Source organism: Phodopus roborovskii, unplaced genomic scaffold (assembly GCF_943737965.1).
Source record: "Phodopus roborovskii unplaced genomic scaffold, PHOROB, whole genome shotgun sequence".
NCBI lineage: Eukaryota > Metazoa > Chordata > Mammalia > Rodentia > Cricetidae > Phodopus > Phodopus roborovskii.
In genome coordinates, this window is record NW_026126517.1 from 31,517,243 (window position 1) to 31,533,606 (window position 16,364).

Below are 16,364 nucleotides of genomic sequence, written 5' to 3' on the forward strand. Positions count from 1 at the left end.
GTCCAAGAATGCCAGTTAAGTCAGGCTGTTATGTCAACTGTGACTGCTGTCTCTGCAGCACACATTAGTGATGGGACTGTCAACCTCTTCCCTCACCTCCAACAACCAGCCCTGGTAGACAAGTTCAGTGAACTAGAACCTTGTAAGTCTGCCTGGAGCAATCTTCTCTGTTGGAAGGAGAATGATCTCGTTTGACACCTGAACAGGAGCAGTGGTTAAGGTACTGGAGATGTCAGTGCTATGACCTGAACTAGGGGGTAAAACCAGCTTGTCACAAGTTCCTGTGCCCAGGAGGAGACACATGGAGCTCAAGAAGGTGTTTGACAAGCCGTCTTCCCTCCAGCAGATGCTACAAGCATGGCCCCAGACTACTGTTTTTGCTCTTCATAAAAGGCATCTATGATATCTTTATACTTCTCCAGAACAGTGAGCCGTTTCAGTTTCATGGTGGGGCCTAAAAGAAAAGTGGGAATAAATGAGTGAAGCCGAGGTTTGGTGTCTTGTGAAGGTATGGCGGTTTGGATGGAAGTGGTCTCTAAAGGCTCATGTGTTTTAGGACTTGGTTCCCAGCTGGTGGAGCTGTTTGGGAAGGATTAGGAGATACAGCCTTGGAAGAGGTGTGTCACTGCGAGTGAGCTCGAGGTCTCAAAAGACTTGTGCCATTACAAGTTAACTCCCAGCTGTTCTCGTATTATCCCTTGAGCCTCCCTGTGTCACTGCCAACTAGGGTTGGTTGGCAGCCAGTAAGACACAGGAGGTGATAAGAGTGTCACTTCCAGGAGCAGAAGGTTTTCAAGACAGGGTTTCTCTGTCACAGACCATAGTGGTCTCACTGCAGCCCCGATGGGTGCACTCCAGTGCAATAGAAGAGTCTCATGGCTGAGGCAATGCTAAACATTTCATGTTCACATTGATAAGCTCTGGCACACGTGTAACACACTCATCCCTGTGTTCACAGGTCTCAGGAGCTCCCTACCCAACACCAGAGTCCAGTGTTCTGGACCCATACGTGAAATGACACGTATTTGCACATGACCAACATGTCTTTGTTTCTAAGTCATCAGTAGATGACTTTCAGTACCTAAGACACTATAAATATTTTGTGAGGAGTTGCACTCTATTATTTAAGGGATAATTGAAAAAAAAACCTGCATATGTTCAGGACAGATACAATTTTTCCTCTGGACATTTCTAATTTAAGGTGGCGCATTTGATGGGTTTGGAAGTGACTGTTTTTCAGGCCCATGGCAGTGGCAGGAACAGCCTATGAGGAAGCCGTGCCAGCAGGAGGTATCAGGGCTTTGGACAGATGCTGCCACTGCCATGGGCTTTACCCTCCCATACGACCCCAGGAATGGTGAGCACAAAACCTTACCCAGTTCTCCACCTGAAATGGAGAAGTCTCGTTTGAGAATGGCCCACTTCTGGATGTGGTAGGGCCGGGCAGCTGCATTTGCATTCACCCTCTGGATCCCTTCCTGGATGGCCTGATACACGGCCTCATCTCTTGGCTCCACAATCTCAGATACAGTGCTGGCCCTGCTGCCCACCCTCTGGCAGAACTCCACAGCTTGCTCAGTCAGGTTGTCTGTTGGCTCAGACGTCTCTGGGTCCAGCGTGCACTGCAAAGAGGACAGATGAACTTCCATCCCTGCTCCACAGAACCAAGCTCTGGTTTGGGAGGATGTTGCAGACAGACAAGGTGGAAATTCCCGTGTGCTCAGTTTTAGAGTGATGCTTCTAGGATGTGCTAAGCCCACAGAAGTGGTAGAAGGAACAGTGGGCTGAGGGTGACATCAGCACATATTCAACAGGGACCAGACTCCTGCCTGGCTGTGCTGCTGGGGCCCTGAGCAGGGGGTGGGCAGCCAGACCTTTGCAAACTAGAACAGACTGGCAAGTGGAAGGATCCTCTCTCAGCAGCCCAACAGGGCAGAAGAGCTTCTACCCACCCACCTCCATTCCGCCCAGCCCCCCCCCCCCCAGTGCACAGTACTGGCTCAGTGGTGCCAGGATACAACTGTGAATGCCTTGTGTGCCGTGGGCCTCACTGCAGACCACCATCGTGCTACCTCTCCAGAGCCAGAGCCCTTGGCGTACCTTCAGGGTTAGCAGCATGGACAGGAACTTCCTTTGGTCCCCGATCAGCATGGCACTACTGATGATAGGCAGCTCTGTCTTTACAGCCTCCTCGATAGGCACTGGGGGCACATTCTCCCCACCTGCGGTGATGATCAATTCTGTGGAGGCAAGTCAGGTCCAGGCTGAACCACACTCCTAGGCCACAGTTGGAGAGGCCTAAGCAGCAAGCGTAGTGCTGGAGATGCCCTTGTGGGAGCCAAGAAGCAGGGCCTGCCTCCAGCAGCCCTGGAGAACAACTGCTTACATGTCTCCCATTCCTCAGCCTGTTCTCCGAGTTCTCTGCTCAGCCACCTCATCCCCTGGGGCTCATTAGCCTCATACTTTGCCCCTGCTTAGCCAGCAACATTTCCCCTCCCTGCCTTTGCTTGCAAACTGGCTGTTAATTACACGGCATCCATCAGACCCAGGTGTTGCACAGGCCGGAGCTTTACCCTCAGCTGTTTGATCAGTTCCCACAGTCGGCCTCTAATGAAGTGCTCTCTCATTACCATCTGCACAGAGGAACCCGGGGCCACTGCCTCATGGTGCCGAGTAACCAACCTACGCTTTACACCCAGTTCAGTTCCGAGACCCATTGCTTAGCATCCTCGCTCCCCTGCAATGGGGCCCCTCACTGCTACAAGCTATTCCCTCCTGATAGACCTGTCCTTCCCACATGGCCAGACCCCCCACCCCCCATTCTGACCTCTCCCTTCTCTGAGCTGTCCTCATGCTTCTCTTCCTACCCAGGGCACATGTTTCATTGATTATTTCTTGTGCCTCTGTGGGAAAGGCCACGGCCACTGCACAGCACTCAGGGGTTCAGCCCTCTCTTCTGAGTGATGATAGATTTCCAGGCTAGATAGCTGTAAACCCAATAGAACCAAACACTGAAAAGCTTCCCAGTGACCCAGTGCTGGCTGTGAGAGCAGCCACAAAGTCTAACTGCCAGAGGAAGAGCCCTCTCCCAGGACAAGAGTCCAACAGGTTTTCTTTCCTTAAAGACCTACACTTCCTGCATTTCCAGAAACTGGAGCAGCATGCTGTAGGCAAGGCTGAGAGGAGCTCTTTCCCCCTAGGTCCAGCCAAAATATAAACAAACCCATTGACTTTTAGAAAAAAAAAATAAGATAAAATTATATAATAAAATAAATGCATTGAATACACTCTGACTGGTTTGTGAGATTGTCTCCTGCCCTCCTATATTGTCTAATTCATAAATGGTCACCGGCCACACTCTGTGAACATTAGGCATAGAACAGAACAGTGCCTGACTGTGAGGAGCTCCCGGTCAGTGGGGCTGACAGGAATGCTGGAGTTATAGGGGACAGGAAGCATTCAGCCCCACCGATGAAAAGCGTGAAGAGAGGTTTGACAGGCAGAGCCCACAGAAGCACAGCCTTTGGGGGTGGAGGTGGTGGATGAAGAGGGCTCAGGACCAATCGTCACAAGACCTCTCTGTAGACAGAAAGCACCGAGTGTTTTGGATCAATGTTCTAGAATATTCCAGTGATTGGGCCAGTGATTGAGGGGGTGAGCTGGCCAGAAAGGAATCCACATGAGTTCAAATGACCAGGGTTTGCTGCTGCAGCAGAAGGCAGAGGAAAACAGAAACTCTGGAAACATGAAGACAGCTCTAGCCTTGCTCATATGCTCACATCTACCCTCGTGAGCTTCACTCCTGCTTTTCTGTCACTCCCGCCCTCCCCACCCCTACCAGCATCTTCAGTAAGTGACTAAAACCCTTTAGAAAACTAATATGGAATGGAATTTTCTAAATCTAATGAAGCATATCTTCAACAAATCTATGGCAAACAAACTTAGCAATAAACTATAGAGGATAGGCCCTTTGATAGGTACTGCAAGCCTGATGGCCCACGTTCGATTCCCCTGAGCCCATGGAAAGCCAGGTGTGGTAGTATACATTTGTAATACCAATGCTCCTACAGTAAGGCGGGTGGTGCAGATAAGAGAATTACCCAGAAGCTCACGGGTAGCTAGCCTAGAGTATGCAGTGAAGGAAGAGTCAGAGAGGTCCCACTTCAATAAGGCAGAAGGCAAAACTGAGTCCTGAAAGTTGTCCTGAGACCTCCACACATGAGTCATGGCAGGTGTGCACAGGTGTGCATGTTAAAATGTAGAAATGGTTCTTAAATTCAGAAGATAACCTTCTGAAGATCAGGAACAAAACAAGAGTTGCCTCCATCGCACATTGTGTTTCTTCTGTTCTTTCGATTGATGCTCAGGGCCAAACCCCGCTCAACTATTGCCATTTCTGTTTGGCACTGTGAAAGAGTAAGTTTTCCTAACCTGAGTGAGAGGGCATAAATAATAACAGTAACAATGACGATGAATTAAAAGGAAAGAATGGAATTGTTATTATGTACCGATGACGTAATTTTGTCCATAGGAAATTCAAAAGGATACACATGCTAGAATTAGCAAGGGGACGGGGGGGGGGGGCAGCTCGGTGGTACAGTACTTTCCTGCTGTAGACAATGTCCTGGTTTCATTCCACAGAACTCCAAAAAAAAAAAAAAAAATCAATAGCAGTCATGCATGGGGCACAAAACCTATGATCCCTGCTCTCTAGAGGCTAAGACAGAAGGATTGCTATGAGTTCAAGGCCAGCTTGGACTACCTAGCAAAACCCTGTTAAATAAGTGAACAAACAAATAAATAAATGACAACAAAACAAACACAAGACTCCAAAACAACTACTCTGTGAACTTGTTAAGGTCATTTGAGGCAGGGCCTGGTGGCATCTGTAATCTCAGCGAATTGGCAAGCTTAAGGCACACATATTAAAAGTTCAAGGCCAGTCTAGGCAATGTAGCATGATCCTGTCCTCAGGAAAAACAGTAGGAGTCTGGGCAGTAAGTAGGTCAATGGTAGAGTTCTTGCCTAGCCTGCTCCAGGACCTATATTTAATCCCTAGAACAAGACAAAGATCACTTGACTCAAGACCAATATATAAAAAACAGTTAATTGCATTCTGTATCTTAGCAAAAAACAAATCAAAAACAAAAAAATCTTATTATTTACTATAGCATACAAATAAAATTCTCCAAAATGGATATTAGTAAAGGGATGCAAAAGCTCTACACTGAACACTAGAATATACTGTTGAGAGAAAAGTCAAAAGATGTAAGTAAACAGAGCTGGGAGAGACAGCACATTTGGGGACCAGCAGACTCAACTCTGAAAGGTCTACACCCTCACGAAGTTAATCTACAAACTCATGAGATGAAAATCATCTTTTAAGCCATCCTATAGCATACACCCAAACAGTGAGTCTAAAATCCAAATGGAATGCAAATTCCAAGGTCGTCGTGGAGAGGAAGATCATGGCTGCAGAACACACAGAACCAGACACTAGCAGCCCGGCCCCGATCTAAAGCTACACAAGGGGAGATTATGCCATGAAACAACAGTCTCAACATTGACTCATAGAGAGTCATTGGGCAGATGAGAAAGGTAGCACTGAGGGACAGTGGATAAAGGGTGTCCTTTTGGTCAACAGTACTGGTTTAATTGTATGTTTTGGAGAAAAGGTATCTGGGTTCTTAGCTTTTACCATGCTACCTTGAAGGTCTGGAATGCATGTTTCCTTATTTGTCACTACAAAAGTAAACACTAGGTGGTGGAAGCGAGCACTGTTTCCATAGCAGCCAGCTATCTGTTGCTCTAGGGACCAGGTTTTTACTGCAGGGCTCACTGGCCAATACAGCCTAGTGCCACCTCCTGTGTCTTCAAATGACCAGAGCCTCCTTCAGCTGGAACCTAGGGTGAGCTGCACCCCTGCCTGAGGAAGGTCCAGAAAGAACGTGCAATTGCCATCTGGGAGGAGTTCCTATACTTCCCTTTCTCTGCAGAGAATGCCTTTGAAGTTTCATGCTTTCTTTAAATTTTGTGTCCACCCTGCTCTACTCTCTTTCGTGTCTGTGTTTCTACACAAAAATACATAATACTTATGCCTTGGAGATTCTAGGAGTCTCATCTTGTTTCTTCTGGGGAATTAAATCCCTTGCCTCCCATTCACTATCTAAGTGACCCTGAAGTAGTTACATAACTTCTCTGGATGTCCTTATTTATTTGTGAAAATACTTGCCCAGAACTGATGCTGATAGAGACATTTAACAGTCACAAGCAATGGTGATGAGCAGTGTTAGAAGCAGACTGATTTCTGCCTCCAGTCCCCATCTCCCCCAGGGCAGGGATGCTCACCTTTGAGGCGCCCAGTGATGTAGAGGAAGCCATCAGCATCCAGACGGCCCATGTCACCCGTGTGTAGCCAGCCTTCGGAATCAATGGCCTCACATGTTTTGTCCTCCATGTTCAAATAGCCCATGAAGATGGTGCGGCCCCACAGGCAGATCTCACCAATGCCATCTGCATCCTGATTCACTAGCTTCACCCGGCAGCCAGGTACCACCCTGCCAGAGCTGGCGATAAAAGAGACAAGGACAGAGAAAATCCTGGGTCAGCCCCTGCTGGGATGCTCTGGGATCCCTAACCTCTCAGTCTTCACTGGTGGCAGGGGTTCCCTCTCAGGGTTGCCTTTTAAGACTTAAAAATAAATGTGTGTATGTGTGTGTGTGTGTGTGTGTGTGTGTGTGTGTGTGTGTGTGTGTGTGTGTGTGTGTGTGTGTGTGTGTAGGCCAGAGGTCAATGTTGGGTGGGTGTCTTCCTCCATCACACTTGATTTTATTTTTTATGACAGGATCTCTGATTGAAATTGGCCCTTTCCAATCTGAGAGTGGCTAGCCGGTGAACTCTAGAGCTCTTCCGTCTCCATATTCCCAGCATTGGGATTCATGGCACTTAAGACAGATCCTCACTGTGTATTGCCTTACCTGAAACTTATCATGTAGACCAGGCTGGCCTTGAACTCACAGTGGACCATCTGCTTCTGTCTCCCTCCTGCCTTTCTACATGGATTCAGGGAATCAGATTCTCATGCTTGTGTGGCAAATGATTTACCAATTGAGCCACCTTAAAAGCAGAGGGTTTTTGTGCTTTAATTAGCACCTTAGCTGAGTAAGGCTGATCCACTTGAAGGGTTTTCATCAAATGAATAAGTGAATGAATGAATGAAAGGCCAGAATACTAATAGTAGAACTTAGAGCACTATCATACGAGATAAAGAAGGAGGTGCCAAAGCACAACAGACCACTCTTAAATCACTCTCTGCCTTCCAGAAGCCTGGCCCTGACCCTTAGTCCCACCCCTGGGGGAGCCTGTCCGCCAGGTCTAGCATTCCCTGCCCTATTGGAAGAAATGGAAGAGGGAAGCTTCTTCACCAGGGACTCCTGGCCCTGGCAACTAAGGTGTCTTCAGCCACAGGACACATGTCACAGTGTCAAAGACTGCCCACCTAGATGGAGGAGGGCAAGCAAGGGGCTTGGCCCAAGGCGGCACTGTGGCCACTGTGGAAGGGAGAGTAAGAGGAACAGTCCCCAAGGCACCAAAGCATGTCAGCAAGGACATCTGGGCTCTCAACATGTCCCAACTGCAGACTTTACCTGTAAAGACGGTAGTTGTAGGGGCTGGACATGAAGTGGGGGCCTGTGCTCTCGCTGAGGCCATAGCCTGCATACAAACGGATGTTAAGGCCCAGAAAGAATCGCAGTGTCTCTGCAGTCATGGGGGCTGCTCCGTAGAAGTTCTTCTGACACTTGGCAAAGCCCAGAGCCTGGCGGACCTTGGCTAACACTAGGTAGTCTGCCAGTCTGCTTGTGAAGGGCTTCAGGTCACTGTGAGAGGGGTGGGGGTGGGGGAAAGAACAGTCCACAGAAAGAAAAACAAATACTTTCACATGAGCACACACCTGTTTTGATGAACTGCAAATATTTTGGATATTGGCCTTGTGTGCAACGTGAATTTGTGTGCAATTGTATGTGTGAGTGCTCCTGATTGCATGCAAATGTGTCGCAAAGTTAAACAAGCCACGCTATCTCTCTAGCTCCTTCTTTTTGATTTGTTTTTCTTTTGAGACAGTTTCATGAATTTACTCAGGCTTTGGACTTACTCTGTGGCAGAGGCATACCTTAACTGTCCAGCCTCCAGCATCAGCCTACTGTGTGCTGGGATTATAGCCCTCCCCCACCCCCACCTCAGGCCAGATGTCTACTGTGACTACCCCCACAGCACTGTGTGGCAATTTAAAAAACAGTCACCAGACAGGTGATGGTCTACACCTATAACCTCAACACCTAGAAGACCAAGGAGGGAGATTTCCTAAACTTTAGGCGGGCCTGGGCTATCTATTAAGACTTTGTCGCAATAAACAAAAGGTAATAATAGTAAGTAATCAGATGGGATTTGGGAGAGATCTGAGTAGTCAAATGGGCTGCTGGGAAAACTGGAATGGCCAAGTCTATATCACTGAAGCCAACTACTGAGGGCAGGCAGCTGGCAAGAGGAAAGTGAACCTAGGAGAGCGAATTCTTCTGAAAAACAAAACACAAAACAAAACAAAAGAACAAGCCAGTCTTCCCAGCTAAGTCTCCATCAGGTTTGCAATTGTTTCAGAGTACAAGCCCAGATGTAGGCAGGCTACTGTAGAGAGTTTCCTCAAACTGAAGTCCTCTGGAACCAGGACAACCCATCACATTCCTGCCTGTTACTGTGTATGAGCCAGCCCTGCACTTCCTCAGGCCACCTGCCCCAACTTACTCGCTAGGGCAGGTGAGGTTCTGTTCCAAGGTCACTGACATAGCCCACAGCAGCATCTTGCGCCGGATGAAGCCAGACTGAGCTGCCACCTCCTGGATCCTTTCCATGATCTTCTCCCACACACGGGGCACCCCCATGTGGGATGTGGGCTCCACCTCCCGTAGTGTGTTCACCAGGCTCCCCTGCTCAAGGCCAGAGAGAAGCAGAGGTGGTACCAGACCTGCAGACCCAGCTTCACAGTATAAATGCTACATCCAGGTGCTCTCGTAGATGTACACACGCTTGTACCCAGTTTGTGCACATGCCAGTGGCTGCGGTTCAACAGCTGTATCTCTGTGTCTGCTACAGAACTTTGGTGTCCCTAGCCAACCACTGTATCCAGATGCCTCAGCAGCACCTTGATCCCTCAGATCTTATTGCACCTGTCTAACTCAAACGTGATAACCTCATTTGCCAGATATAGCGGTGCATGTTTGTAATCCCAGCATTTAGGAGGCTGAAGCAGGAGAACTGTGAGTTCGAGGCTCAGGCTGGACGAACAGCAAGTTGAAGCCAGCCAGCCTGAGCTACCTCATGAGAGCCTACCTCAATACAAACAGACACACAAAACAAAACAAACAAAACAAAAACAAACAGACAAAAACAAGGGCCAGCAGGATGGGTCAGTGGATAAAGGGGCCTGTGGCTGAGCCCAACTGCATGAGCTCATTCTCAGAACATGGTGGAAAGACACAGCTGACCCCTGTGCGTTGTCCTCTGACTTGCCAGGATAGAGGGATTGAGAGCAATAGTGGGGGGAGGGGAATAGCGGGGTACAAGTGATAGGGGAAATGGGAGGGGCTCTTTAGGGAAGAGGAAGGGAGGTAAATATAGAAGAAGATGAGTAAAATAACAATAAAGATGCCTGAAAAAAAAAAACACAAGAAATCATACTATTAACTATTAGTCTAAAAATAAAAACAACCCTACAATACAAAATTCCATGTATAAACAAACATACATAGCTTTAATGAACTTTTCTCATTTGGACTGGCAATGCTCCCTCCAAGACCATCCAACAGAAATCCAAATACCAGATATGAGAAGCTATCTTTTCAGTTGTTGGCCAGGGCTGTCAGAGAGACTTGAAAAATTCAGCCTATTGCTGTGCCCTGGTTACCCACTCAGAGATGGAAAATAATCCCTGTTGCTGAAGACACTGCATATGCCAGGACTTAGAAACCCCTGAGTTGGAATTGAAAGCTCCCTCCCTGAGGATTACCTTTCATGATATCAAAAGGTACTATGCAAGCTGCCAAAGGAGGGAAGCAAACAACAGTCCTTCCTGGCTGTGCTATCTATGAACCACAACAGTGACCAGCATGGCCTCATAACCAACAACTTTCTAATTGTACTGAAGACCCACTCAACAAGAGAGTTGTCATGCCTGACATCCCGGTTAACTTAGTTATGCCATGGATATTGATGGAGATTCTGCAAGCCCTAATTTACTGAATCAGCATAATCCCTGTTCAAGACATTTCGTATATTGATACAATTTATGCACATTTATTCTTGCCATATTCTATGTATGTATACTTTTCTTGTATTCAAGACATTTTGTATATTGATACAATTTGGGATATTTATCATGCTGCCCTTTATAGTTCTACCTCTTGTCTAGACATTTCTACTCTACCTCTATTTTAGGGATTTATATGTATGTATATGTACATAGTTATATTGTTTAGGTATTTGTCCCTGCTTTACTCAGGGAAGTTTCATTCCATTTTTTAGCTAAGTTCCTGATTATTACAGATTATCTTCACTCATGATTCCTTTACCTATGAGATTAGTCAGATATAGATACTTAATCTTCAATCACTTCATAGACATGCAGAACATGGCATTTAAATGTTTTAATATTAGTACTCCATTGACATGAGACACTGTTGCTCCTGACAGCACCGTGCACTTTCCAGAAAATATGTTGGACACTGTTGTTGCTCCTGCTGGAGTCCATTCTTGCCTCAGCTAATGGCCTGTTGGTCAAAGAACTGCCCCCACCTTGACCACTGATTTGGACATGCAGTCCTATGTGCTTGCAGGAGACAAATATAGAAGGCTGCTGGACCTTGCCAAGTCAGGGTAAGACAGCCATTCTACCTCCCTGCTGTTGTTGTGGTCTGTCAAGTACTCTTGGCCTTAGCCAAAACTGGGTGTACCAACATTGCTGTGAGACCTTGGGTGACTGTCCAGGTAGCTTGCTGTTTCTGTCCTCGCTGCACCTTGGAAGTTGCCTGTCTACCCTAGTATCGTTATTTTCCTTCTCAGGTCTTGATGAGGTTGAAGATTAAACTATCACCACTATTATTCTCTCTTCCTAGTTAGATATATTAGATACTAGACTTATGTTTTCCAGCTTAGGACAACTCTATTGTAAACTCCATTATGCCTTCACCCTAGGACTAGATATTCTCAATTTTCCTTTTCTTAGAGCACACTTGTTAGTCACTGTTTTGTATGTGGTTTTGTATCAAGCCTAAATCTTTTCTTTAGACTAAAAGGGGAATTGTAGTGGGATATTCACTTAGTCTCCTTCTGTGGCACTGACCACGCCCATGGGGGGGTGGAGCCAGGGGCGGAAGATCCGGTGGAACTTGATGGTGTTCATCTTTCTAGGTTGTAAGTTATTTCTCCCTGAATAAACTCTATTCGGCCTATTTGTTTATCCTGATTTTTATTAAACCACAATAAATCCCTAATAGCAATCTATAAATATTTGTCCTTATGTCCACAGAGAAGTGTAGTCTTCACTCCTTATCAAGGAACCTTCTCTTTCCAATAGACAGAGCCACTACAGAAAATCACAACTAACCAAAATGCTGAGTTATGGAGCCCAGTCCCAGTAGATATATCTACAAAGCACTTTCACGGCCATGGTGTAGGGAACATTACAGAAGAAGGGGCAGAAAGACTGTAAGAGTTAGAGGATCCGGGGGTTTTCTGTGAGATTGTGTCTCCTAGATATGTCAGAAGCTACATCCATGTCTCACCTACACGACAGCCTACTTGTGAGCTGATCAAGGGGACACCAACACATAATACCAAAGTGTACAGGGAAAAGCCCATGAGGCCACAACCCTACACAAACAACTATAGGCAACTGAGGAAAGCTGGGGTGTGAGAAATGGTCCTCCCCAGGGAAGAGCTGTCTCCCCCAGGGAAGAGCATACCAATTGCTTGCCAGGGCCAAATGGTCAGCCCTGAAAACATACATACAAGTAACATTATGTGGAATGAGCAGGTTATATTTAGATATACATTTACATGCATACACTAACTATTACTGAAAAAAGAGGCCATGAATTTTGAAAGAAAGCGGGGGGGGGGGGTATAGAAGGATTTAGAGGGAGGAAGAGGAAGGGAGAAATGTTATAATTATATTATAATCTCAAAATGAATTAGCCAGGTGTACTGGTTCATGGCTTTAATCCCAGATCTTAGGAGGCAGAGGCAGGTAGATCTCTGTGAGTTCAAGGCCAGCCTGGTCTACATAGTTCCAGAACAGTCACAGCTATATAGTGAGACCCTGTCTCTACATCAATAAATACCAAAAAAATGTAAACATTTATTTAAAAATATTGATTGTAGGGTCTAGAGAGATGGCTCTGTGTTTAGAGCTCTTGTGGCTCTTGCAAAGGAGCCAGGTTCAGTTCTTAGGACCCACCTGATACTTCACAAGCATCCATGACTCCGGTTCTAGCAGATCTAATGCCCTCTTCTGTCTTCTGACCTCTGAGGGTACCAGGGACACATACACTCATGCAGGCAAAGTATTCATGCACACAAAATAAGGCAAATATTTTAAAACTATATCAATTGTAGGTTAAAATTCTGTATTTATAGGGTTGAATTCAACATTATTAAAATTAGTTTCATTTGCTTTATTACAGAGAGGGAGAGAGCCTGTCTCAAAAGAATAAGGTAGCTGTGGTGGGAGAGATGGCTCAGCAGATAAGACTGCTTGCTGCTCTTTGAGAGGACCAGAGTTCAGTTCCTAGCACCCACACCGGGCAGCTAACCATTGCCTGAAACCCCAGCTCTTGGGATCTTATGTGTTCTTCTGCTCTTTATGTATGTGAAGCACATATATAAATTAAACATTTTTTAAAAATACTAATGCTTTTAGATTTTAAAGTTGGAGAATTATATAAGAAACCAGCCCATGTTTACTAGCTTTCATCAGTATGTGCACGGGAGAGTATAAGAGCACACATCACACACACACACACACACACACACATACACACACACACACACACACCAACAATAGCCAAACAAGGACATACTGCCTGCTTCCCCCCAGCAGTGTTTGTTTTAGTAATAAGCATGTTACACTGTTCAAGTTACAAGACATCAGGTCAGAGAAGCTGGCCAAGGGGTTTCTGGGAACTTTTCTTCATGATTAAAAAAAAAAAAAGATGCAAAGAATAGATATATTTTATGAGACTGAGGTGCAGGAAGCTGTGGCTACCCTTTGGTCATCTTGTGGTCATACGCTGAGGAAACTGTGGCTTGATGGTGTTTGAGGCTGGGGTAATTTATATGGCCCAATTTAATGTCATCAGCGTCTGATCATTTGTGTCTGATCATTTGTGTCAGGCTGGGCAAAGAGCTACTGAAAGAATTCTGAGTACCATGTGCACCAGGAACCAGCAACCTATGGATGCACACAGGGCTTGTAGATCTAAGCACACAGGAGGGCAGGCCCTGGCTCACATACTGGGCACACACAGTCAGGAAGACAGACTGACCTTTAGGGCATCAGAATCTGCAAAGCAGACCTGGGCCCCCCACTGGATGCCGGTCCATAGGTCGTAGATCTGGGCAGCAATGTGGCTGAGGGGCAAGTAGCTGACCACTACCTCCTGCTGGACTTCTGCTGGCTGGATGTCTCCAGCCTGACTGCCATACCGTGCTGTCCATGTGATCTGAGGGGAAGGAGGTCATGAGGGCTTAGGCTACCACTGTAGAGATTCCCAGAGTATGTAGGTGCCTTCTCAGATATTTCTACAGTCTCTGGAGACCTCTAGGGACAGGCCTCGTGCCTGCTCCCTTCCCTTTCCTCTCTGCAGGGCTCTGTCTGAACCACAAATGGGTGGACATCCCTACTCACCTAGCTCCTTAAACGGAGCAGACAGAGAGGCCTCCCCATAGGCTGTTAAGGCAGGACCACAACCCAGAATCATTCCCATCCCACCCTCCCATTTGGATATCTGTCCTACATTGTCTTGACTCAGCATTACGCCCTTGGGGTTTCCGGTGGTGCCTGATGTGTAGACCAACACGCAGCACTGGTTGGGCTGCTGGGTATCAATGATGGTGTCTAGGGCCTTCTCAGGCATTTCTTGTCCCAGTTCCATGAGTTCATCCATCTGTGGCAACACAGGGCAGAGGAGTCGGTCTGAGTCAGCTGTGCAGGCACAGACAGGCCCACTCATCACCCGGGACCCGCTATTTGTACCGTGTACACATTGGGCATCTTCTTTGGAAGGGGGTCTTGGTATATGACCACTGCCTTTAGATGTGGCAAGTCTTTCCAGATCTGCATGGACAGAGAAACAAATTGGGTTTTAGCAAGAAAATGGTCACATCTTGAAAGCAGCCCTGCATGTGTTGGTCTTTGGCAAAAGTCTCCTATTTCTGATCCTCTACTCCAATGGGACATCTCTGTCCACAGTTCACCATTAGGAGAACTTGGGTGTAGTGACGGTGGGGACCTCAGGCCTGACTGAACAAGTCACACAACAGAATGTTAGGTTGGTGCAGATGACAAAGACAGAGGTATACAGGGAGTGCTAAAACTCCAATAGAGAGTGTCTCCTAAGTTACCAAGTGAGAAAAATGTGTGCCTCCAGAGTGACATCTTCCCCTGAGGAAGGAGTGCAGATGTACCCACACACAAGCAAGAGGCACTTGTTTATGATTGCCACAAGGGACTCTGGAAGGTTAAAACTAATTAACCTGATTTCCTACAGGCAGAGAGGGAACAAACATAAGAAGGAAAAGACGGGGGAAACTCAAGTGTTGGCTTTGGGATCATGTAACTGTCATAATTATTGAACAAATACACTTATGCGTAAAAAAGAAAAGATGATTCTCCAGTATTTGAGAGCAACCTGAAAGAAATGAATACAATAGTCAAGTGTGGTGGCATGTGCCTGTAACCTCAGTATAGGCAAGGCTGAGGCAGGAGGATCACAAGCCAGCCTGAACTATAGACTAAGACTCTGTTCAAACAAACAAACAAAAAACCAAAAGCCTCAAGCAGACATAAATGAAGATTACACATCGAGCTGGTAAAATACACACAAGCATAAACACACACATACACACACAACTGCATCAAGGGTTTTTTGTTTTATTACTTGTGTGTTTTTGTTTGTTTATTTATTTTTCCTAAAGATTAGGTCCCACTATGTGGCCCTGGCTGTCCTGTAATTCATTCTGTAGACCAGATTGGCCTCAAACTCGCAGAGATCCCTGCCTCTATCTCCCAAGTACAGGGTCTAAAGGTGTGTGGTGCTGGCCCCACCAAGGGATTTTTATACCTGAATTTTGATTCTTTATTCTTAGGAAAGAGTTAAAAGAAGTTTCAAACTTCATGCAGCAGGTTTTTGCTTTGTTTTATTTGACCTCTGTGTGATCGTGTGTACATACATTTTGCCTTGCCCAGCTTTTTATAAGGTCTGGGGACACTTGGGTCCTCGTGATTGTACAGCAAGCCCTTCACCGGCTGAGTCATTTTCCTAGCCCTCTCTCCCATTTCATTCTGCCTTTACATGCTATTTATTTATTTACTGTTGTGTATACATGATGGGCATAATCACACCCATGTCATGCATGCACATGTGAAGGTCACACAACCTGGCGGCGTTAGTTCCCCATTTATGTGAGTTCCAGGGATCAAAGTTAGGTCATCAGACTTATACAAGTGTTTTATCTGCTGATCCATCTAGCCCTCCCACCTACGTGTGTGTGTGTGTGTGTGTGTGTGTGTGTGTGTGTTCTCAAGTGTGCTCCTGTGAGATCCTGTGCATGTGCTTTTTGAGACAGGGTCTCATGTAATTCAGGCCGACTTCAAACTTGTACTTGGCTGACCTTGAACTCCTAACCTTTCTCCCTCCACTTCCTGAGTGTTGGGATTGCATGTATAGCACCATGTCTGGCCTCATCAGTCTTATTCCAGCAATAAATCTATACTGCTATTTTGAAATTATTTGATATGCGTTATAGGATTAGGTCAATGCTATTACTGCTACAATTTTTAAGGTTCATAAGAGAAATTCAAGAATAAAATTAAACAAAGCCCCAATAATGTAATGTTTGAATCAGAGCAATCACTGTGAACAGGAGAGGGGGGGAGGGAGGGAACAGGAGAGGGAGTGACAGAGAGAGGGAGGAAGGGAGAGAGGGGGGGAAAGGAGGGAGGGAGGAAGGGAGGAGGCAGGTAGGATGTGGTGCTAATTGAACTGAGATGAGAGAGAGATGAGTCAGGCAAGGGTGTTCAGAGGAATGGTCCA

The 16,364-nt window shown here is 46.3% G+C and overlaps 1 protein-coding gene across 3 annotated transcripts in view; it reads right to left on the reverse strand.

The window, feature by feature from the left end:
* Window positions 1-161: 161 nt before the first annotated feature.
* The window catches only part of Acsbg1 (acyl-CoA synthetase bubblegum family member 1), a 54,419-nt gene continuing 38,216 nt past the window's right edge, over window positions 162-16,364 (reverse strand). For all 3 annotated transcript variants that reach the window (XM_051197494.1, XM_051197495.1, XM_051197496.1), the window contains 9 exons: window positions 14,306-14,386; window positions 14,067-14,216; window positions 13,596-13,772; window positions 8,800-8,981; window positions 7,647-7,877; window positions 6,349-6,566; window positions 2,101-2,240; window positions 1,376-1,622; window positions 162-454 (listed from right to left, as the gene is read on the reverse strand). In XM_051197494.1, coding sequence (XP_051053451.1) covers window positions 369-454; window positions 1,376-1,622; window positions 2,101-2,240; window positions 6,349-6,566; window positions 7,647-7,877; window positions 8,800-8,981; window positions 13,596-13,772; window positions 14,067-14,216; window positions 14,306-14,386 — 1,512 coding nt within the window. In that variant the 3' untranslated portion in view covers window positions 162-368. The remainder of the gene's footprint in view (window positions 455-1,375; window positions 1,623-2,100; window positions 2,241-6,348; window positions 6,567-7,646; window positions 7,878-8,799; window positions 8,982-13,595; window positions 13,773-14,066; window positions 14,217-14,305; window positions 14,387-16,364) is intronic.